Source organism: Rhinolophus hipposideros, assembly GCF_964194185.1.
Source record: "Rhinolophus hipposideros genome assembly, chromosome: 23".
In the NCBI taxonomy this organism is placed as follows: domain Eukaryota; kingdom Metazoa; phylum Chordata; class Mammalia; order Chiroptera; family Rhinolophidae; genus Rhinolophus; species Rhinolophus hipposideros.
Window position 1 is genome coordinate 2,394,350 of NC_138069.1, and position 25,591 is coordinate 2,419,940.

Here is a 25,591-nt window from a genome sequence, read left to right on the forward strand (position 1 = left end):
AGACACACAGCCTTACCAGAAAACTAAAGACAGAATGACAGGAAATTCTCACATATCAATAATCACCCTAAATGTAAATGGACTGAACTCACCAATAAAGAGACACAGAGTAGCAGATTGGATCAAAAAACTAAACCCAACCATATGCTGCCTACAAGAGACACATCTCAGCTACAAGGACAAGCATAGACTCAAAGTGAAAGGGTGGAAATTGACACTTCAAGCAAATGGTACCCAGAAAAAATCAGGTGTAGCCATAATGATTTCCGATGAAACAGACTTCAGGGTGAAAAAGATAACAAGAGACAAAGATGGACATTTCATAATGGTAAAGGGGACTATACAACAAGAAGACATAACAGTCATCAATATTTATGCCCCCAATCAGGGAGCACCGAAATATACCAAGCAACTACTAACAGAACTAAAGGGAGAAATTGACCAAAACACAATTATACTAGGGGACTTAAATACATCATTGACAGCTATGGATAGATCATCCAAACAGAAGATAAATAACGAAATCGCAGCCCTAAATGACACATTAGATGAATTGGACATAATTGACATATATAGAGCACTTCATCCTAAAACATCAGACTATACATTCTTTTCTAGTGTACATGGAACATTCTCAAAGATAGACCATATATTGGGACACAAAATCAGCCTCAGCAAATTTAAGAAGATTGAAATCATACCAAGCATATTCTCTGATCACAAAGCTTTGAAATTGGATATCAACTGCAAAAAGAAAGCAGGAAAAAAAACAAATACATGGAGATTAAACAACATACTTTTAAAGAACGACTGGGTCAAAGAAGAAATTAAAGGAGAGCTCAAAAGATACATAGAAACAAATGACAATGAAAATACATCCTACCAAAATTTTTGGGATGCCGTGAAAGCAGTTTTAAGAGGGAAATTTATATCATTACAGGCCTATCTCAAGAAACAAGAAAAATCCCAAATAAATAACCTCATGTTACACCTTAAAAAACTAGAAAAAGAAGAACAAGCGAAACCCAAGGTCAGCAGAAGAAAGGAAATAACAAAAATCAGAGCAGAACTAAATGAAATAGAGAACAAAAAGACAATAGAAAAAATTAATGTGACAAAAAGCTGGTTCTTTGAAAAGATTAACAAAATCGACAAACCCTTGGCTAGACTCACTAAGATAAAAAGAGAGAAGACACTAATTAACAAAATCAGAAATGAAAAAGGGGAAGTTATCACGGACACCACAGAAATACAAAGGATTATCCAAGAATACTATGAAGGACTATATGCCACCAAATTTAATAACTTAGAAGAAATGGACAAGTTCTTAGAAACATATAGCCTTCCAAGGCTGAACCAAGAAGAAGTGGAAAATCTAAACAGGCCGATCACCAGTAACGAAATTGAATCAGTCATCAAAAACCTTCCCAAAAGCAAAACTCCTGGACCAGATGGCTTCACCAGTGAATTCTACCAAACCTTCAAAGAGGATCTAATACCAATCCTGCTCAAACTCTTCCAAAAAATTGAAGAAGAGTCAGTACTCCCTAACTCATTTTATGAGGCCAACATTACCCTGATACCAAAACCTGGTAAGGACAACACAAAAAAAGAAAACTACAGACCTATATCTCTGATGAATACAGATGCTAAAATCCTAAACAAAATTCTAGCAAATCGAATACAACAATGCATTAAAAAGATTATTCATCACGACCAAGTGGGGTTCATCCCCGGGGCACAAGGATGGTTCAACATTCGCAAATCCATCAATGTGATACATCACATAAACAAAATAAAGGACAAAAACCATATGATTCTATCAATTGATGCAGAAAAAGCATTTGATAAGATACAACATCCATTTATGATTAAAACACTTACTAAAATTGGTATAGAAGGAAAATACCTCAACATAATAAAGGCCATATACGACAAGCCCTCAGCTAACCTCATAATTAATGGTGAAAAGCTGAAGCCCTTTGCTCTACGTTCAGGAACACGACAAGGTTGTCCCCTATCACCTCTGCTTTTCAACATAGTGTTGGAAGTCCTCGCCAGAGCTATCAGGCAAGAGAAAGAAATAAAAGGCATCCAAATTGGGAATGAAGAAGTTAAATTGTCACTCTTTGCAGATGACATGATGCTATACATAGAAAACCCTAAAGACTCCACCAAAAAGCTATTAGAAACAATCAATGAATATAGTAAAGTTGCTGGCTACAAAATCAACGTACAAAAGTCCATTGCTTTCCTATATACCAACAATGAAATCTCAGAAAAAGAGATAGAAAAAACAATTCCTTTTGCAATTGCTGCAAAAAGAATAAAATACCTAGGAATAAACTTAACCAAGGATGTGAAGGATTTATATGCTGAAAACTATAAGACATTTTTGAAAGAAATTGAAGAAGACACAAAGAAATGGAAAGACATTCCGTGCTCATGGATTGGAAGAATCAACATAGTTAAAATGGCCATATTACCCAAAGCCATATACAGATTTAATGCAATCCCCATTAAAATCCCAATGGCATTTTTTAAAGAAATAGAACAAAAAATCATCAGATTTGTTTGGAACCACAAAAGACCCCGAATAGCCAAAGCAATATTAAAAAAAAAGAACAATACTGGAGGTATCACACTCCCTGATTTTTCCTTGTACTACAGGGCTACAATAATCAAAACAGCTTGGTATTGGCGGAAAAACAGACACATAGACCAATGGAATAGAATTGAGAACCCAGAAATAAAACCATATAAATATGGACAGATAATTTTTGACAAAGAAGCTAAAAACATACGATGGAGGAAAGACAGCCTCTTCAATAAATGGTGCTGGCAGAATTGGATAGCTACGTGCAAAAGAATGAAACTGGACTGCTATCTGTCACCATGTACCAAAATTAATTCAAAATGGATCAAAGACTTAAGCATAAGACCTGACACAATAAACTGCATTGAAGAAAACATAGGTACTAAACTTATGGATCTTGGGTTCAAAGAGCATTTTATGAATTTGACTCCAAAGGCAATGGAAGTAAAAACTAAAATAAACAAATGGGATTATATGAAACTGAAAAGCTTCTGCACAGCAAAAGAAACTATTGACAAAATAATGAGGCAACCAACTGAATGGGAGAAGATTTTCGCAAACAGTTCCTCTGATAAGGGGCTAATATCCAAAATATACAAGGAACTCATGAAACTCAACAACAAAAAAACAAACAACCCAATTGAAAAATGGACAGAGGACCTGAAGAGACATTTCTCCAAAGAGGATATACAAATGGCAAATAGACATATGAAAAAATGCTCAACATCGCTAATCATCAGAGAAATGCAAATGAAAACCACAATGAGATATCACCTCACCCCAGTCAGAATGGCTTTCATCAACAAAACAAATAGTAACAAGTGTTGCAGAGGCTGTGGAGAAAAAGGAACTCTCATACACTGTTGGTGGGAATGCAGACTGGTGCAGCCGCTATGGAAGGCAGTGTGGAGGTTCCTCAAGAAATTACGAATAGAATTACCATATGACCCAGCAATCGCTCTCCTGGGTATCTACCCCAAAAATATAAAAGCATTTCTCTATAGAGACACGTGTACGCCAATGTTCATTGCAGCTTTGTTTACGGTGGCCAAGACATGGAAACAACCAAAATGTCCTTCGATAGATGAATGGATAAAGAAGTTGTGGTACATATACACAATGGAATACTATTCGGCGTTAAGGAAAGATGATATAGGAACATTTGTGACAACATGGATGGATCTCGAGAGAATAATGCTAAGTGAAACAAGTCAGACAGAAAAAGCAGAGAACCCTATGATTTCACTGATATGTGGTATATAAACCAAAAAGAACAAGACAAACAAATGAGAAACAAAAACTCATAGACACAGACAATAATTTAGTGGTTACCAGAGGGTAAGGGGGTGGGGGGTGGGTGATGAGGGTAAAGGGGATCAAATATATGGTGATGGAAGGAGAACTGACTCTGGGTGGTGAACACACAATGGGATTTATAGACGATGTAATACAGAATTGTACACCTGAAATCTATGTAAATTTACTAACAATTGTCACCCCAATAAAATTAATTAAAAAAAAAATATAGACAAAAAGCCCCTCAAAAAACAAAACCTCAAATCAATGAAACCAAGCTGATTTTTTAAAAAGATAAACAAAATTGACAAATCTTTAGCCAGACTCATCAAGAAAAAGAGAGGACCCAAAATAATAAAATCAGAAATGAAGGAGGAGATGTAACAACAGACAACAGAAATACAAAATTTAAAGAAAATACTACAAGCACCTACATGCCACCAAATTAGACAATCTGGAAGAAATGGATAAATTCCTAGAAGGATACAATCTTCCAAGGCTGAATCAAGATGAAACACAAAATCTGAACAGACTGATTACTACCAATGAAATTGAATCAATAATCAACAAGCTCTACACAAAAAAAAGTCCTGGACCAGATGGCTTCATAGGTGAATTTTACCAAACATTCAAAAAAGAATTATCACTTATTCTCCTCAAACTATTCCAAAAAATCTAGACTGAGGGAAGGCTCCCAAGCTAATTTTATGAGGCCACTATTAACCTAATCCCAAAACCAGACAAAGATATTTCAAAAAAAGAAAACTATAGGCCAATATCCCTAATAAACACAGATGCAAAAGTCCTCAACAAAATATTAGCAATCTAAATTCATCAATACATTAAAAAGATCACACACAATGATCAAATGGGATTCATTCCTGGTGTGCAAGGTTGGCTCAATATCTGCAAATCAATTAATGTGATACACCACATTAACAAAATAAAAAATTAAATTGAAGAAGACACAAAGAAATGGAAAGACATTCCGTGCTCATGGATTGGAAGAATCAACATAGTTAAAATGGCCATATTACCCAAAGCCATATACAGATTTAATGCAATCCCCATTAAAATCCCAATGGCATTTTTTAAAGAAATAGAACAAAAAATCATCAGATTTGTTTGGAACCACAAAAGACCTCGAATAGCCAAAGCAATATTAAAAAAAAAGAACAATACTGGAGGTATCACACTCCCTGATTTTTCCTTGTACTACAGGGCTACAATAATCAAAACAGCTTGGTATTGGCGGAAAAACAGACACATAGACCAATGGAATAGAATTGAGAACCCAGAAATAAAACCACATAAATATGGACAGATAAATTTTGACAAAGAAGCTAAAAACATACGATGGAGGAAAGACAGCCTCTTCAATAAATGGTGCTGGCAGAATTGGATAGCTACGTGCAAAAGAATGAAACTGGACTGCTATCTGTCACCATGTACCAAAATTAATTCAAAATGGATCAAAGACTTAAGCATAAGACCTGACACAATAAACTGCATTGAAGAAAACATAGGTACTAAACTTATGGACCTTGGGTTCAAAGAGCATTTTATGAATTTGACTCCAAAGGCAATGGAAGTAAAAACTAAAATAAACAAATGGGATTATATGAAACTGAAAAGCTTCTGCACAGCAAAAGAAACTATTGACAAAATAATGAGGCAACCAACTGAATGGGAGAAGATTTTCGCAAACAGTTCCTCTGATAAGGGGCTAATATCCAAAATATACAAGGAACTCATGAAACTCAACAACAAAAAAACAAACAACCCAATTGAAAAATGGACAGAGGACCTGAAGAGACATTTCTCCAAAGAGGATATACAAATGGCAAATAGACATATGAAAAAATGCTCAACATCGCTAATCATCAGAGAAATGCAAATGAAAACCACAATGAGATATCACCTCACCCCAGTCAGAATGGCTTTCATCAACAAAACAAATAGTAACAAGTGTTGGAGAGGCTGTGGAGAAAAAGGAACCCTCATACACTGTTGGTGGGAATGCAGACTGGTGCAGCCGCTATGGAAGGCAGTGTGGAGGTTCCTCAAGAAATTACGAATAGAATTACCATATGACCCAGCAATCGCTCTCCTGGGTATCTACCCCAAAAATATAAAAGCATTTCTCTATAGAGACACGTGTACGCCAATGTTCATTGCAGCTTTGTTTACGGTGGCCAAGACATGGAAACAACCAAAATGTCCTTCGATAGATGAATGGATAAAGAAGTTGTGGTACATATACACAATGGAATACTATTCGGCATTAAGGAAAGATGATATAGGAGCATTTGTGACAACATGGATGGATCTCGAGAGAATAATGCTAAGTGAAATAAGTCAGACAGAAAAAGCAGAGAACCCTATGATTTCACTGATATGTGGTATATAAACCAAAAAGAACAAGACAAACAAATGAGAAACAAAAACTCATAGACACAGACAATAATTTAGTGGTTACCAGAGGGTAAGGGGGTTGGGGGTGGGTGATGAGGGTAAAGGGGATCAAATATATGGTGATGGAAGGAGAACTGACTCTGGGTGGTGAACACGCAATGGGATTTATAGACGATGTAATACAGAATTGTACACCTGAAATCTATGTAAATTTACTAACAATTGTCACCCCAATAAAATTAATAAAAATAAAAAATAAAAATAAAAAAAAATAAAAATCACATGGTCATATCAATAGATGCAGAAAATCATTTGACAAAATCAAGCATCCATTTATGATAAAAACTCTCAGCAAAGTGAGAATAGAGGGAACATACCTTAACATGATAAAGGCCCTATATACAAACCCACAGCTGCCAACCTACTCAACAAGGAAAAGCTGAGTGTTTTCCTTAAGATGAGGAACAAGACAAGGATGTCCCTTTCAACACTTTTATTCAACATAGTATAGTAAGACCTAGCCATCAGGCAAGAAAAAGAAATAAGAGGCATCCAAATTGTAAAGGAAGAAGGAAAACGGTCATTATTTGTAAATGACATAATACAATATAAAGAGAGAATCATAAAGATTGCACAAAAAACTATTAGAACTGATAAATGAATTTAGTAAAGTAGCAGGATACAAAATTAATATTCAGAAGTCAATTGCATTTATATACACCAATAATAAACTATCAGAAGGAGAAATTAAGAAAACAGTCCCATTCACAATTGCTTCAAAAACAATAAAATACTAAGGAATATATTTAACCAAGGAAGTAAAAGATCTGTACTCCAAAAATTATAAGACATTGAATAGAGAAATTAAAGAAGATACAAATAAATGGAAACACATACCATGCTCATGGATAGGAAGAATTAATATAGTTAAAAATGTCCACATGACCTAAGGCAATATATAGATTCAGTGCAATCCCTATCAAATTACCAATGGCATTTTTCACAGAACTAGAACAAATAATCCTAAAATTAATATGGAACCATAAAAGACCCCAAGTAGCCACAGCAATCTTGAGAAATAAGAACAAAGTGAGAAGTATCACACTATCTGACATCAAATCATACTACAAGGCTATAGGAATCAAAACAGCATCGTATTGGCATAAAAACAGACACATAGATCAATGGAACATAATAGAGAGCTCAGAAATAATCCATGCCTATATAGTCATTTAATCTATGACAATGGAAGCAAGAATTTACATTGGGGTAAAGACAGTCTATTTAACAAATGGTGCTGGGAAAACCGGACAGATACATGCAAAAAATTAAACTGGACCACCTTCTTATGCCATATACAAAATAAATTCAAAATGGATTTAAGACCTAACTGTAAGACCTGAAACCATAAAACTCCTAGGAGACAATATAGGAAGTAAATTCACAGACGTTACCCTTAGTAATATTTTTTACTGATATATCCCCTTGGGCGAAGGAAGCAAAAGAAAACATAAACATTTGGGACTACATCAAAATGTTTTTTCACAGCAAAGGAAACCATCAATAAAATAAAAAGGCATCCTACTGAATGGGAGAAGATATCTGCCAATGATACATCGGATAAGGGTTTAATATCCAAAATTGATAAGAAAAACAGAACAAAACAAAACTCATGTAACTCAACACTGAAAAACAAGCAACCCAATTAAAAAATTGACAGAGGACATGAAGAGACATTTCTCCAAAGAGGACATACAGATGGCCAACAGACATATGAAAAAATGCTCAACATCACTAATCATTAGAGAAATGCAAAAAAATCCCACAATGAGATAGCACCTCACTCCTGTCAGAATGGCTATCATCAATAAATCAACAAATAACAAGTGTTGGCGAGGATGTGGAGAAAAGGGAACCCTTGCGCACTGTTGGTGGGATTGCAAATTGGTGCAGTTACTATGGAAAACAGTATGGAGTTTACTTTAAAAAAAATTAAAATGGAACTACCTTATGACCCAGCAACTTCATTCCTGGATATCTAGCCAAAAAAATCCAAAACACTAATTCGAAAAAATATATGCACTCCTTGTTTATTGCAGCGCTATTCACAATAGCCAAGATACGGAAACAACCAAAATGCCCATCAATAGACGACTGGATAAAGAAACTGGTATATTTATGCAATGGAGTATTACTCGGCCATAAAAAAGAATGAAAGCTTACCATTTGGAACAACATGGATGGACCTAGAAAATATTATGCTGAGTGAAATAAGTCAGACTGAGAAAGACAAGTACCATATGATCTCACTTATATGTGGAATCTAAAGAACAGAATAAATTAGCAAACAAAACAGGAATAGATTCAGAGATATAGAGAAAAAAACTGATGGTTCCTATATGGGAGAGAGTGGAAATGCAGAGAAGGTGAAGGGATTAGAAAGTACAAATTAGCTCTATACGTCATCAAAATGGCGGCATGAGGTGAGCCTCTGTAAAGCTCCCCTGAAATTTACAACTAATCGAACAACAATAACTCCACAAAGGACTCCCTGCACAGCAGACAGGCAAGACGAAGAGGCCCACTACTGAATTCACCTCCAGGTGGGCGAATTGCGTGAGCGGGGGAGGAGAGAAGGAAGAAGTGCAGGGACAGAGCTGGGCAGGTGCAGGACGCAAACCTAGCTCAGTGCTCCGAGATCGCTGCATCCCGGAACTACCGCAGCTGTGGGAGAGGGAAGAACTCGGACTGCTAGGGCTCCGCTTACGGCCCACAGGGCTGAGGGGGCAGCATATAACACGGCTGAACCCAACGCTCATGGCAGAGACCTCGGAGCAAAGACAGAGGGAAGAAGGCTGAAAAGGGTGGTTTAAGCCCTCAATGCCGAGCAGAGAATGGAAGCCTTAGGCACTGAGACTAGCCGTCCCCTGCCTACCCTCCCAGGGCTTGTCCCAGCCCCAACTGCCCAGTGCTAGAAGCGATAAAGTAGGAGTGTCAGATCAAAAGGACAGGATATTTGCTGTTCTGAGAACTGTGGACTGCAGACACAGATTCACAGCCCAACTAGTTCCGGCAAAGGGGAGGGAGCTGTGGAAGCAGGACCAGCTGTGGTGGTGGTCGCAGCCATTGCTCTGGGCCACCTCTCACAACTCACCCCGCCCCTGGCCCCACCTATCTGGGCGGATCCCTGCAGGAGTAAACAGAACTGGTGAAACATACAGGCTCTGAATTTAGTGCAGAAAGAGCTTTGGAACTTCAAAAGCTCTCCGCACACCGACAGGGACATGGCGCCCTATGACCCAGGTGAACTGTTAACAGAGGAGAGGCCCGTCTCTCAGAAAATCCCCCAATTGTGTGAGAAGCTGGAATAGTGCAGAGAAAACATAGCACTACTGTGTCAGAGAGAATAAAAAGGCTACAGTCTTAGAGAAAATAAAACATTCTACCAACAAGTATTGGAAAACAAAAGAAAGACCTCTTCCTATCAACCTGTTGCAGAAGCCACTCCTGTAGATAACTAGGAAGAGAAATAATAAATCAGTAATTGCCATGAATAACCAAGGCAACAAGACAGCTCAGAAAGAAAGTGAAAAATCTCCAGAAAATGTACTTAAAGCTATGGAAATATGTGACTTAAATGATAGAGAATTCAAGATTGCTGTTCTGAAAAACCTCAAAGAGATGCAAGAAAACACAGAAAGGCAATTTAATGAACTCAGAAATGCAATCAAAGAACAACATGAGCAATTTACGAAAGAGATTGCAATTTTAAAAAAGAACCAAATGGAATTTCTGGAGATTAACTACTCAATAGAAGAAATTAAGAATGAAATAACCAGCTTAGGTAGTAGAGTTGACCATGTGGAGGAAAGAATCAGTGACATTGAAGATAGAAACCTGGAAATTACACAGATGGAAGAAGAAAGAGACTTGAGACTTGAAAAGAAATGAAAGAACTCTACAAGAACTTTCTGACTCTATCAGAAAGAGCAATATAAGTATAATGGGCATACCAGAAGGAGAAGAAAGAGAGAAGGGAACAGAGAATATATTCAAACAAATTGTGAATGAGAACTTCCCAAATTATTGGACAGAACTGGATCCTCGAATCCAAGAAGCAAATAGAACACCTAATTACCTCAATCCCAACAGGCCTTCTCCAAAGCACATTGTATTGAAGCTGTCTAAAATCAACGACAAAGAAAGAATCCTCAAGGTAGCCAGGGAAAAGAAGATGGTAACCTACAAAGGAAAGCCCATTAGATTATCATCAGATTTTCAGCAGAAACTCTACAAGCCAGGAGGGAGTGGAACCAAATATTCAAACTATTGAAAGAGAGAAATTATGAGCCAAGAATAATATATCCAGCAAAGATATCCTCTAGATACGAAAGAGGAATAAAGACCTTTCCAGACATACAGAAACTGAGGGAATTTTCTAATACACGACCTGCACTAAAAGAAATACTAAAGGAGGCTATTCGACCACCATCAACAGGGACAATTTGTGGCAACCGAAACATAAAAAGGGGGAGAGTAAACGCCTGAACCAGAATATGGAAATGGAGAAAGTAAGAGTGCTGAAGAAAATGGAATACTCTAAATATCAAACTTTCTTTTACATAACCTTAAGAGTAACCACTCAAAAAATCCAGAACTGAAATATATACTGTAATAAAAGAAGAAACAGAGAAATACATCATAGAATACCACCACAAAGAAATAATAGACAACAACAAAAAGGCAAAGAAACAATGGAGACACTGCCTTACCAGAAAACTAAAGATAGAATGACAGGAAATCCTCACGTTTCAAAAATCACCCTAAATGTAAATGGACTGAACTCACCAATAAAAAGGCACAGAGTAGCAGATTGGATCAAAAAACTAAACCCAACCATATGCTGTCTCCAAGAGACACATCTCAGCTACAAGGACAAGCATAGACTCAAAGTGAAAGGGTGGAAATTGACACTCCAAGCAAATGGTACCCAGAGAAAATCAGGTGTAGCCACACTGATATCAGATGAAACAGACTTCAGGGTGGAAAAGATAACAAGAGACAAAGATGGACATTTCATAATGGTAAAGGGGACTATACAACAAGAAGACATAACAGTCATCAATATTTATGCCCCCAATCAGGGAGCACCAAAATATACCAAGCAACTACTAACAGAAATAAAGGGTGAAATTGACCAAAACACAATTATACTAGGGGACTTAAATACTTCATTGACAGCTATGGATAGATCATCCGAACAGAAAATAAATAACGAAATGGCAGCCCTAAATGACACATTAGATGAAATGGACATAATTGACATTTATAGAGCACTTCATCCTAAAACATCAGACTATACATTCTTTTCGAGTGTACATGGAACATTCTCAAGGATAGACCATATATTGGGGCATAAAATCAGCCTCAGCAAATTTAAGAAGATTGAAATCATACCAAGCATATTCTCTGATCACAAGGCTTTGAAATTGGATATCAACTGCGAAAAGAAAGCAGGGAAAAACACAAATACATGGAGATTCAACAACATTCTTTTAAAGAACAACTGGATCAAAGAAGAAATTAGAGGAGACATCAAAAGATACATAGAAACAAATGACAATGAAAATACATCCTACCAAAATTTTTGGGATGCCGCGAAAGCAGTTTTAAGAGGGAAATTTATATCATTACAGGCCTATCTCAAGAAACAAGAAAAATCCCAAATAAATAACCTCATGTTACACCTTAAAGAACTAGAAAAAGAAGAACAAGTGAAACCCAAGGTCAGCAGAAGAAAGGAAATAACAAAAATCAGAGCAGAATTCAATGAAATAGAGAACAAAAAGACACAGAAAAAAATTAATGTAACAAAGAGCTGATTCTTTGAAAAGATTAACAATATTGACAAACCCTTGGCTAGACTCACTAAGATAAGAAAAGAGATGATACTAATTAACAAAATCAGAAATGAAAATGGGGAAGTTATCACAGATGCCACAGAAACACAAAGGATCATCCAAGAATACTATGAAGGACTATATGCCACCAAATTCAATAACCTAGAAGAAATGGACAAGTTCTTGGAAACATACAGCCTTCCCAGGCTGAACCATGAAGAACTGGAAAATCTAAACAGACCGATCCCCAGTAATGAAATTGAATCAGTCATCCAAAACCTTCCCATAAGCAAAAGTCCTGGTCTTCACTAGTGAATTCTACCAAACCTTCAAAGAGGATCTAATACCAATCCTACTGAAACTCTTCCAAGAAATTAAAGAAGAGTCAGTACTCCCTAACTTAGTTTATGAGGCCAACATTACCCTGATACCAAAACCTGGTATGGACAACACAAAAAAAGAAAACTACAGACCAATATCTCTGATGAATACAGGTGCAAAATTCCTAAACAAAATTCTAACAAATCGAATGCTACAATGCATTAAAAAGATTATTTATCACAACCAATTGGGGTTCATCCCAGGGGTACAAGGATTATTCAACGTATGCAAATCAATCAATGTGATACATCACATAAACAAAATAAAAGACAAAATCCATATGATTATATCAATTGATGCAGAAAAAGCATTTGACAAGATACAACATCGATTTATGATTAAAACACTTAATAAAATAGGAATAGATGGAAAATACCTTAACATAATAAAGCCCATCTATGACAAGCCCTCAGCTAATCTCATAATTAAAGGTGAAAAACTGAAGCCCCTTTGCTCTACGTTCTGGAACACAACAGGGCTGTCCCATACCACCTCTGCTTTTCAACATAGTGTTGGAAGTCTTCGCCAGAGCAATCAGGCAAGAGAAAGAAATAAAAGGCATCCAAATTGGGAATGAAGAAGTTAAATTGTCACTCTTTGCAGATGACATGATGCTGTATATAGAAAACCCTAAAGACTCTACCAAAAAGCTATTAGAAACAATCAACAAATACAGCAAATTTGCCGGCTACAAAATCAATGTACAAAAGTCCATTGCATTCCTATATACTAACAGTGAAATCTCAGAAAAAGCAATAAAAAGAAAACAGTTCTTTTGCAATTGCAGCAAAAGAAATAAAATTCCTAGGAATAAACTTAACCAAGGATGTGAAAGACCTGTATGCTGCAAACTATAAGACATTTTTAGAAGAAATTAAAGAAGACAGAAAGAAATGGGAAGACATTCCGTGCTCTTGGATTGGAAAAATCAACATAGTTAAAATGGCCATATTATCCAAAGCAACATGCAGATTTAATGTGATCCCCATCAAAATCCCAATGGCGTTTTTTAAAAAAGTAGAAAAAAAAAATCAACAGATTTGTTTTGAACCATAAAAGACCCCGAATAGCCAAAGCAACCTTAAGAAAAAAGAACAATGCTGGAGGTATCACACTCTCTGACTTTAGCTTGTACTACCGGGTAGCAATAATCAGAACAGCATGGTATTGGCAGAAAAACACACATAGACCAATGGAATAGAATTGAGAACCCAGACATAAAACCACATAAATATGGAGAGATAATTTTTGACAAAGAAGCAAAAAACATACAATGGAGAAAAGACTGCCTTGCCTCTTCAATAAATGCTGCTGGCAGAATTGGAAAGCCACGTGCAAAAGAATGAAACTGGACTGCTATCTGTCACCATATACCAAAATCAATTCAAAATGGATCAAAGCCTTAAGCATAAGACCTGAAACAATAAACTGTATAGAAGAAACATAGGTACTAAACTTACCGACCTTGGGTTCAAAGAGCATGTTATGAATTTGATTCCAAGGCAAGGGAAGTAAAAGCTAAAATAAACCAATGGGACTATATGAAACTTAAAAGCTTCTGCACAGCAAAAGAAACCATCAAAAAAATAAAGAGGCAACCAAGTGAATGGGAGAAGATTTTTGCAAACAGTGCCTCCCATAAGGGGCTAATATCCAAAATATACAAGGAACTCATGCAACTCAACAACAAAAAAAGAAACAAACCAACTGGAAAATGGGCAGACGATCTGAAGAGACATTTCTCCAAAGAGGACATACAAATGGCAAATAGACATATGAAAAAACGCTCAACATCACTAATCATCAGAGAAATGCAAATAAAAACCACAATGAAATATCACTTCACCCCAGTTAGAATGGCTATCATCAACAAGACAAATAGTAACAAGTATTGGAGAGGCTGTGGAGAAAAAGGAACCCTCATACACTGTTGGTGGGAATGCAGACTGGTGCAGCCACTATGGAAGGCAGTGTGGAGTTTCCTCAAAAAATTACAAAATTATCACCGTGTGACCCAGCAATCCCTCTCCTGGGTAACTACCCCAAAAATCTGAAAACATTTATACATAAAGAGACGTGTGCTCCAAAGTTCATCGCAACTTTATTTATGGTGGCCAAGACATGGAAACAACCAAAATGTCCTTCGATACATGAATGGATAAAGAAGTTGTGGTATATATATACAATGAAATAGTATTCGGCGGTAAGAAAAGATGAAATAGGACCATTTGTGACAACATAGATCGATCTTGAGATTGTAATGCTAAGTGAAATAAGTCAGACAGAAAAAGCAGAGAACCATATGATTTCACTGATATGTGGTATATAAATTAAAACCAACAAAAGAACAAGACAAACAAATGAGAAACAAAAACTCATAGACACAGACAATAATTTAGTGGTTACCAGACGGTAAGGTTAGAGGGGGGTGGGAGATGAGGGTAAGGGGGATCAAATATATGGTGATGGAAGGAGAACTGACTCTGTGTGGTGAACACACAATGGGATTTATAGATGATGTAATACAGAATTGTACACCTGAAATCTATGTAACTTTACTAACAATTGTCAACCCGATAAACTTTAATTAAAAAAAAATAGAGAGAAGGATTAAAATGGTATACTAAAAACATTTACTTATTAACCTATAGTAGACATGAAAGAAAAATAGAAGATAGATAATACATATGATATATAGAATACATTTAGCAAAATGGCATTTATAAATCCAACCATATTAATAATTATATTAAATGTGAATGAATTAATACTTCAATCAAAAAGCAGTAATTTCCAGACTGGATGAAAAAGAAGGCCCAACTATATACTGCATGCAAAAGACACATTTTAGATTTAAAGTCACATACAGGTTGAAAGTAAAAGGATGAAGAAAGATATACCATGCAAAAAGTAACTGTGTGAGAACCAAATAAATGGCTGGACGAGTACCAGAGAAAACAGACTTGAAAACAAGCAATAATATAAGGGATAAAGGCAGACATTTCATAGTGATAAAAGATCCAATCAATATGAAGATACAAATGTATATGCACACAGTTGCTGCCTGAATAGACATGAAGGAAAACCTGACAGAATTGAAAGAAGAAATAGATAATTCAACAATCAGTTATAGATTTTAATACCCCACTTTAAATGACTGATAGAATAGACAGAAAGTCAGTAAGACTAGAGAAGATTTGAAAACACTAACATCCATCTTGACCTGTTATTTATTAAAAATTCCACACCAATAACAGCAAGACACATGTTCTCTTCAAACACACATGAAACATTCTATAGGACAGATCATATGTAGGCTATAAAACAAGTCTTTATATATTCAAAAAGCATGAAATCATACCAAATATGTTTTCTTTTTTTTTTCATTTATTTGTTTCAGGCGTACAAGACAAGGTAACACTGAGAACATTATGTTAAGTGAAATAAGTCAGAAAGAGAAAGACAAGTCCCATATGATCTCACTTATATGCGGAATTTAAATGTTTTCTGAGCACAATAGAATTAAAGTTGAAATTAACAATAAAAATACATTTGGAAATTCACTAATCACTTAAAAAGTAAACAACATACTTGAAGAAATCAAGAAGGGAATTAGACAATATATTGAACTGAGTGAAAACAAAAAGACAACACACCAAAATGCATGGGATGCATATAAAGCTGTACTTAGAGGATCATTTACACCTTTAAATGCTTATATTGGAAAAAGAAAGGTACCAAAACATTCTAAGCTCCCATCTTAGGAAACTAGGAGAAAAAGAACTGTTAAACTCAATGCAATCAGAAAGAAATAATAAATATCAAAGTGGGAATCAATGAAATATAAAACCTAAACTTGAAAATCAATAACCAAAATTTGGTTCTTTGAAAAGACCACCCAAATTGATAAACCATTAGTTACAATGACCAAGATAAAAAGAACACAAATTATCAAAACCAGGAAAAAGAGGAGACATTACTACTGACTCTAGAAATTAAAAGGATTATGAGAGAATATTTTGAACAATTGTGTGCCATTAAATTTAAAACACCCACACTAACTCAAGAAGAAATGGAAATCTGAATAGACCTATATAAGGACAAAAATTAATAATAATAAATAGATAGATATCCTTCCACAAAGGAAAGCCTAGCCTCAGATGGCTTCACTAGTTAATTCTATCAAATATTTAAGGAAGAAACAATACCAATACTACAAGACCCAGTATTATCATGATACCAAAGCAAGACAAAATCACAAGAAAAATACAGCTAATGTCTCTCAAATGTAGATTCAAAAATCTTTAACAAGTTATTGGCAAACTGATTCCAGCAAGAGGAATTCATAGGAATGCAAGGTTCATTTAACATCCCAAAATTAATAAATGTAATATAAATTATTAATAAAGTAGAAGTCGAAATCTACATGAACATCTCATAGATACATAACAAGCATTTGAAAAATTCTGGCTCCTATTCATGACTCCTAAAGACTCAATAAACTAGGAAGAAAAGGAACCTTACTCAATCTGTTAAAGGGAATCTACAAAAGTCCTACACCTAATAACATTCTTAATGATGAAAAGACTAAATGTTTTCCCCCTTAAGACCTCACACAAAGCAAAGATACTCACTTTTATTATGTATATTTAACATTGCACTGGAGGTTATTAAAGTACAATGAGGCAAAAAAGAGAAAGGGAACCAGACTGGAAAGTGAGAAGCAAAACTATCTTTTTTCACAGACAGCATAATATCATATGAAAAAAATCATGACGATTTTTTTAAAGTGAAAAAAAACTATTAAAACTAGTTGCAGAATATGAGATATACAAAATGAAGTGTATTTCAGTATATTAGCAGTGAACGATTAAAAAGAAAATTACTAAAACGATTCCATTCAAAATAGGTTAAAAAGAATAAAATATTTAGGAGTATACTTAACAAAAGATGTACAAGATCTATACAACAAGATCTATAAAATATTACTAAAGTTAAGATGATCTAAATAAATGAAGACCCATTCAATGCTCATGGATTAGAAGATTCAATATTCTTAGGATGTCAATATTCTCCAATTCATTTAGATTCAATGTCATCCCTATTAAAATCTCAGGAGGTGAGCAAAACAGAAGGCAGACTTAAGTGTTTGTTACTCACAGAAACATTGAAAAACAAGCAGAAAGTGTCAAAACCAACTTTGTCAGAACTCTGGAAAAACAGTCAAAGGTTCATAGAAATCAGGCAAACACTGACTCAAGAAAAAGGCATCTTCCACACAGTAGAAAAACTTTGTGGCATTTTTACATGTCCTTTCCCTCCCCCCTCCCCAGTGTAGTGGCAGCTTTGAAGAGGGAAGCCCATGTTCTCAGCCCATGTTGCTCCTTCTGGTTCCAGAAGGAGCAAAGTAGAACTTACTTGCAAATTATTGTATGTCTGCCCTAATCTGTCTGAAGGTTACGGGAAGAATTGACACAAGGCATTCATCTCTGTTTCATCTAGTTCAGAACTCAGGCTGGTAAAGTGGTAGGCACTTCTCAAAAACTCTTCAAGCCAAGCTAACAATGTACGGAATTCTAGGACTAATGATTATTGTCAAAACATACAATAAAGCTGATCTTTACACTTAGCACAAGGTCCTCAAGGCTCATCCTTGTTGTAGCATATTGCTTCCTTTGGAGGCTACATAGTAGTCCATTGTATGTGTATGCCCTACTTTGGTAATCCATTCACTGGTCAGTGAACACTTGGTTTGCTTCCATCTTTTAGCTATTATGAATAATGCTGCTATGAACATGAGTGTACAAATATCTCTTCAAGACTCTGCTTTCAAATCTTTTGAGTAGATACCCAGAAAAGGAATTGCTGGGTCAAATAGTAATTAATTCTATTTTTAATTTTTTTTGAGGAACCTCCATGCTGCCAGTTTTCAAGGATTTCAATTTCTCCACATCCTTGCCAATACTTGTTTTCTGTTTTTTGATAGTAGCTATTCTAATGGGTGTGAGGTAGTACTATCACATAGTATTAATTTGCTTTTTCCTAATGATTGGTGGTGTTGAGCATATTTTCATGTGCTTATTGGCCATTCATATATCTTCTTTGGAGAAATGTCTATTCAAGTCCTTTGCCTATTTTTGAATGGAGTTTTTTGTTGTTGTTGAGTTATAGAAGTTCTCTATATATTCAGGGTATTAATCCTTTCATTAGGTATATGATTTGCAAATATTTTCTCCCATTCTGTAGGGTGCTTTTTTATTCTGTAAATAGTATCTTTTGATGCACAAAATTTAAAACTTTTTATGAAGTCTAATTTGTCTATTTTTGTTGTTGTTTCCTGTGCCTTTGTTGTTATAACCAGGAAATCATTGTCAAGTCCAATGTTGTGAAGCTTTAGTCCTATGCTTCCTTCCAACAATTTTATTGTTTTAGGTCTTTGTTTCATTTTGAGTTAATTAAGTAAGGGTGCAACTCCATTCTTTTGCATGTGGAATCCAATTTCCCAGCACCGTTTGTCAAAAAGATTGTTTTCCCCATTGAGTGGTCTTGGCATCCTTGTCAAAAATCACTTGACTGTATATGTGAGCATTTATTTCTGGCTTCTCTATTTTATTCCATTTTTTTATGTCTGTCTTTATGCCAATACCACACTGTTTTGATGACTCTACCTTTTAGAATGTTTTAAAATCATGACGTGAGTTCTCCAGTTTTGTTCATCTTTTTCAGTATTGCTTTGTCTATTTGTGGTCCCTTGAGATTCCACATGAATTTTAGGATGGATTTTTCTATTTCTGCAAAATACGTCATTGGGATTTTGATAGGGAATGAATTTAATCTGTAAATTGATTTGGATACTATTGACATTTTAATAATATTAAGTCTTTCAATTCATGAACATGGGATGTGTTTCCATTAATTTATGTCTTCTTTAATTTCTTTTAGCAATGTTTTGTAGTTTTCATTGTACAAATCTTTTAATTTCTTGGTTAATTCCTAAGTACAGTTGACCCTTGAACAACAGAGGTTTGAACTGGGGTCCACTCATAAACAGATCTATTTCAATAAATATACAGTTGGCCTTACATATCCCTGGGTTTCAGACCAACTGCAGATGAAAAACAGTATTTTCAAACTGCAATTGGGAATTTGCAGATGCGGAGGGCTGACTGTATGCATTGTTCTACACCATTTTATATAAGAGACTTGAGCATCCATGGATTTTGGTATTCATGGGAGTCCTGGAACCAATCCCCTGTGGATACTGATGAATGACTGTAGTTAAATTTTGGGGAAGTCAAAGTTATATGAGGATTTTCAGCTGTGCAGGAGATCAGTGCCCCTAATCCCCATGTAGTTCAAGGGTCAACTGTATTTTTTCTTTTTGATGCTATCGTAAATAGAATTGATTTTGTAATTTTCTTTTCAGATACCTTCACTGCGTAGAAATGCAATTGATTTTTGTGACTTTGTATCCTATTTTGCTGAATTCATTCATTAGTTCTAACAGCTGTTTTGAGGAGTCTTTAGGATCTTATACACATAAGAGCACGTCATCTGCAAACAGAGGTAATTTTACTTCTTCCTTTCCAATGTGGATGACTTGTTTTTTTCTTGCCTAATGGCTCTTGCAAGAACCTCCAGTACTGTGTTGAATACAAGTGCTGAAAGCAAGCATCCTTGCCTTGTTCCTGATCTTGAAGGAAAAGCTTTCAGTCTTTCACCATTGAGTATTACGTTTGCTGTGGATTTTTCATATATGGCTTTTATTATGTGGAGGTAGTATCTTTCTATTCCTATTTTGTTGATTTTTTTTAATCATGAATGGGTGTTGAATTTTGTCACATGCATTTTCTGCATAATTATGATGAGCATGTGGTTTTTACCCTTCATTTTGTTAGTGTGGTGTATACATTGATCAATTTTCATATGTTGAACCATCCTTGAACTGCAGGAATAAAATCCAGTTGGTCATAGTGTATAATCCTTTTAAGATGTTGCTGGATTTGTTTGCTAGTATTTTGTTGAGGATTTTTGCATCAATGTTCATAAAAAATATTGATCTGCAGTTTTATTTTCTTGTAGTCTCTTTGTTTGGCTTTGGTTTCAAGGTTATGCTGGCCTCATAGAATGAGGAGTTCCCTCTTCAATTTAAAAAAAAAAATTTTGAGAAGGATTGAGATTAGTTCTTATTTAAATGTTTGTAAGAATTCATGGGGAGCCATCAGATCCAGGGATTTGTTTGTTTGAAGATTTTTGATTGCTGACTTAATCTCCATTCTAGTTACAGGTCTATTCACATTATCTATTTCTTCATGATTTAGTCTTGGTAGGTTTTGTGTCCAGGAATTTGTCCATTTCACCTTGGTCATCCAACTTGGTGGAGTACAATTGCTCATAGTCCCCTCTATTATAATTTTTATTTCTGTAAAATTGGTAATAATGTGCCCACTTTCATTTCTGATTTTAGTAATTTGAGTTTTTGCTTTTTTAATTAGTCCATCTAGCTAAAGGTTTATCAATTCAGTTGATCTTTTTGAAGAACCAACTTTTGGTTTCATTAATTTTTTTTCTCTAGTTTTTTTCTATTCTCTATTTCATTTATTAATCTTATTATTTGCTTTCTTCTGCTAAATTTGGGTTTAATTTGTTCTTTTTCTAGTTTCTTAAGTTGTAAAGTTAGGTTGTTGATTTGCGATCTTTCTTGGTTTTTAACGTAGACATTTATAGTTATAAGTTTCCCCTTTAGTACCACTTTAGTACCACTTTTGCTGTGTCCTGTAAGTTTTGTTACCTTGTATTTTAATTTTTATTTATCTCTTAACTATTTTCTAATTTCCCTCGTGATGTATTTCTTCAACACATTGGTTGTTTAAAAGTGTGTTGTTTATTCTCCATTCATTTTGTAGAATGGAGATGATTATAGAATTTGACAAAGCATTTTATTATCAATAAACTTGCACTATATGTTTAAAAAGTGTGTTTAGTTTCCAAAATTTTGTGAATTTTCCAGTTTTATGTTATTGATTTCTAACTTCAGAGAAGATACTTTGTATGTTATCTATCTTTTAAAATCTCTTGCGATTTAATTTGTGGCCTATCATAGTCTATCCTGGAAAATACCCCATGTGCATTTGAGATAATTGTATGCTGTTGTTGGGTGGAGTGTTCTGTATGTTTGTTATATCTAGCTGGTTTATTGTGCTGTTTAAATCCTCGACATCCTTACTTATCTTCTGTCTGGTTGTTCTAGCCATTATTGTGAGTAGGTTATTAAACTCTCCAATTACTTTTGTAGAACAGTGTATTTCTCCAATTCTGTCAGGTTTCGTTTCATATATGTTGATGATCTGTTGTTATGTGTGTAAATGTTTATAATTGTCATATCTTATTGATAATTGAGCCTTTTATTAATATATAATATCCTTCTTTGTCCCTTATAACCTTTTTAAATTTAAAGTTTATTTTTTCTGATATCAGTATAGCCACTCCTGCTCTCTTTTGGTTACTATTTGCATAGAATATCTTTTTCCATCCTTTTGCTTTCAACCTTTTGGTGTCTTTGGATCTCAATTGAGTCTCTTGTAGACAGTATTGAGTTGGCCATGTTTTTGTATCTATTCTGCCAGTCTCTGTTTTTTGATTAGTTTAATCCATTTACATTTAAAGTAATTACTGACAAGGAAGGACTTACTTCTATCATTGTGCTTTTTGTTTCCTATATGGCATATAGCTTTTTTGTACCTAATTTCCAGTATTCCTGTCTTCTGTTGTGTTTAGTTGATTTTTTTGTAGTGAAATGTTTAAATTCACTTTTAATTTCCTTTTGTGTATATTTTCTAGCTATTTTCGTGGTTACCATGAGGATTACATTTAACATACTAAAGTTATAACATTATAATTTGAATTTATATCGGCTTAACTTCAATAACTTTTTTTTTAATTAAGTAAACCAGATTTTAAACTTTCTTAATCTGGTGTAAGATATCTAAAATCTCCAGACCAGGTCACAAACTTAATAGTAAACCATTAGAAGCATTTCCATTAAAATAAAATAAAAATAAATAAATAAAAGGAGACCTAGCATCATTTCTACTGGAGTTGCAAGCCATTGCAATAAGATAAAAAAAAAAGAAATAAAAGATAAAATATAGGACAGGAAGTGATGAAACAATCTTTATTTGAAAAAATATTATTTTTAAAATCTAGAACAGTCAAATAATCAACTGGCAAACTATTAAAAATGAGTTCTACAAGGTGACTGGAAACAAGATCAATGTGCAAAAATCAATTACTGACCAGAAAATACAATTTAAAAGAATCTTCTAAATAGCCATAAAAATTCTAACGTACCCAGGCACAAACCTAGAAAGAAAATACAAGGCTTTTATGGAGAAAATTATACTAATAGGCTTTTTAATAGGCTAAAAAAGATTATTTCTAAGTTGAATTTAAAATCTTAAGGAAATCTGTTCTTTGAAGCTTGTGGTCTTGATATACTAAATATTAATTCCACACTGAAAGTAGATGTAACTACTCTGCATACAACAAAGCCAGCCAGGGACAAAACACAAAACCCCACAGTGACAGAGAAATAATGATTGATGGGTTGAAATTCCAGTCCCTAGATAACTGCAACCCTGTAACTGACAGAACACTTTCTTTCCTATAGTGCCATAGAACCATCATTGCTTCTACAAGCTCCAATAAAGGTATTGACCCTGAAGTTCGTTCTCTTACCTTTTCGGGAGCTGAGTCCCCATCCTGTAGCCCAGCAGGTGAGGTTTTGAAGGTTCACATCTGGGGGTGCAATGCAGACGGGGAGTACAGAGTCAGAAAATACAATGCGGGTTTTCAGCTGCACCAGAGCGACGTCACCTCCAATAGGGTGGTACATTTCATATGTAGGATGCAGGATCACCTTATTCACTTCAAACCACTGGGTGTGACGGCCTGCAGCCTTGAGATTTACAAGGCCCACATACATATCAAACACTGCACTGTCCATGTTCCTGTGGAGAGAGAGAACAAAGGCATGGTGGGTTGAGAACCTTGGACCTGGGGAGAGGAGCTACCATCAGTTCACAGACACAGGGGGGACTGGATCATGGCAATCTGGTATCAGGCTATCAGTCAGGATGTGGAAAAGCAATCCAGCACAGTCAGGATTGCCCCCAAATAAGTCCTGACACCAGGGCTGGGGAACCACGAGGACCTGCTGGCCACCAACAGCCCAGAATAGTGAGCTTGTCAGTGTACAGTGGGCTGCCCACTCTCTCCTCAGCTCTCATCCTATGATGTGTCTCCTTCCCTCTCATCGTGTGATGTGTTTCCTCTCCCTCCTCTCCTCCTGTGATATTTCTCCTCTCCTTACCCCTCATTCTGTGATGTCTTTTTTCCTTGTTATGTCACTTTTCTCCCCACTCTTACCCTTTGATGTGTCTCCTCTCCTGTCCTGTGATGTCTCCTTTCTTCTCCTGTGATGTGTGTCCTCTTCTTCCCTATCCTCCTGTGATATGTCTGTCTCCTCTACTCACTTCTCATCCTATGATTTGGCTCCACACTAATCTGATCCAAGAGCAGATGGACTAAGAACCCTCAGCCCTGTGCAAGAGAAGGTATAGAGGATGAGACTGTGTGCTGGACCCTACTCTCTCTCTAATTCTGAGAAGTCCTAGCCTGGCGTGTCTTGCGTGGTCAGCCTCATGGGACCTAGACATCCATGGGAATAGCATTTGGCACCATCCACTCACCTGCTGAAGCAGTGGGCAGCCGACAGGATCCAGTACTCATGGATGATGGACCCGCCACAGATGTGGAAGCCCGCGTAGTGCACGCTGACCTGCCATGGCCACTTCTTCTCAGGGGCATCCGTGCCCCCGATGATCTTCCCCTGCACGTGACGCTGGCCACAGGCTGAGGGGAGAGGGGCAGAGTGTCTGAGTAGCAACCACGCGGGGGCAGGCCAGGCCACAGGCAAATGGGAGGGAGAAACTGGCCCTGGACAAGGAGGAAAGGGGAGCATCGGGGAGGGGCAGGATGACGGGAGGAGACGGGAGAAAAGGCTAGGGAAGGGGTTTCCAACGCAGGGAGGGCAGCGAAGAGAGTAAGTACTCAACTGCCGCCGGGACCACTTCCAACCCCGCCCAGAGGGGTCCTACCTACGTCATGGCTCAAGGAGACCCCCTTAATGTCGGGGTGTCTGTGGGCCATTGCCACAGCCAGGGCGGGGTGCAGAAGGAGCAGGAGCAGGAGGAGGCTGGAGGCCGCACACTGCGAAGCTCTAGGCCCAGCGCAAGGGCGGGAGAGTGAGGCGGCCATGAGGCTGGAAGCCCCAGGGGTGCGAGGGCTGGAGCCCGCCAGACTCACGACAGCACCCACCTGACGGCGCTAAAGCGCGACTCCTGACGGCGAAAAAGCGCGACTCTTGACGGCGAAAAAGCGCGACTCTTGACGGCGCAAAAGCGCGACAGCGTCAGGGCACGCAACGTGTGACGGCACCACCCAGGTAGTGTCCCGCGTGTGATGGAACTCTGAACACGAGTTTTGCCTCTGCATCTCAGACGTATGACGGTGTCTCCCCGCCACCCCACCCTTCTATCTGGATACTAAGGAACCCCAGCGCCCATGGCAGGTCACCGCTCACTCACTTCCTAGCATGGAGGTGGCTGTGGTCGGTGGTCTGCAGTAGTCTTGCTTCCTGGAGGGGTGTTAATCAGTGGTCTTGCTCAAGATTCAGCTGGTTGATTGTTGGCTGATGGAGTGGGAATAATTTCACCCTGTGTCTCCCAGCATCCTGCCAGCAGGTAAGGATTAGGTTATACCAGGTCATCTGACAATTAAGTTGGCAAACTCATCCTAGAAAAAGTGCTACATACCTCATTGCTGAATATCACTATGGTCACCTTCGGTCACCTTTGAAGTACTCCCCTTGGGAATTTTGGGACTCTTTCTCTGGAATGGCCATTAGAGATGTCATTTTATTACTCTTGATGTCCTGAACGTC

The 25,591-nt window shown here is 36.7% G+C and overlaps 1 protein-coding gene across 1 annotated transcript in view; it reads right to left on the reverse strand.

Annotated features, from left to right (window-relative positions):
- PRSS38 (serine protease 38) overlaps positions 1-25,350 on the reverse strand; it is a gene marked incomplete at its 3' end in the record, with an annotated part of 46,204 nt that extends 20,854 nt beyond the window's left edge. The window contains exons 1-3 of the mRNA XM_081036285.1: positions 25,236-25,350; positions 24,339-25,118; positions 23,326-23,597 (exon numbers count right to left, since the gene is read on the reverse strand). Coding sequence (XP_080892411.1) covers positions 23,326-23,597; positions 24,339-24,610 — 544 coding nt within the window. The 5' untranslated portion in view covers positions 24,611-25,118; positions 25,236-25,350. The remainder of the gene's footprint in view (positions 1-23,325; positions 23,598-24,338; positions 25,119-25,235) is intronic.
- Between the last annotated feature and the right edge of the window lie 241 nt (positions 25,351-25,591).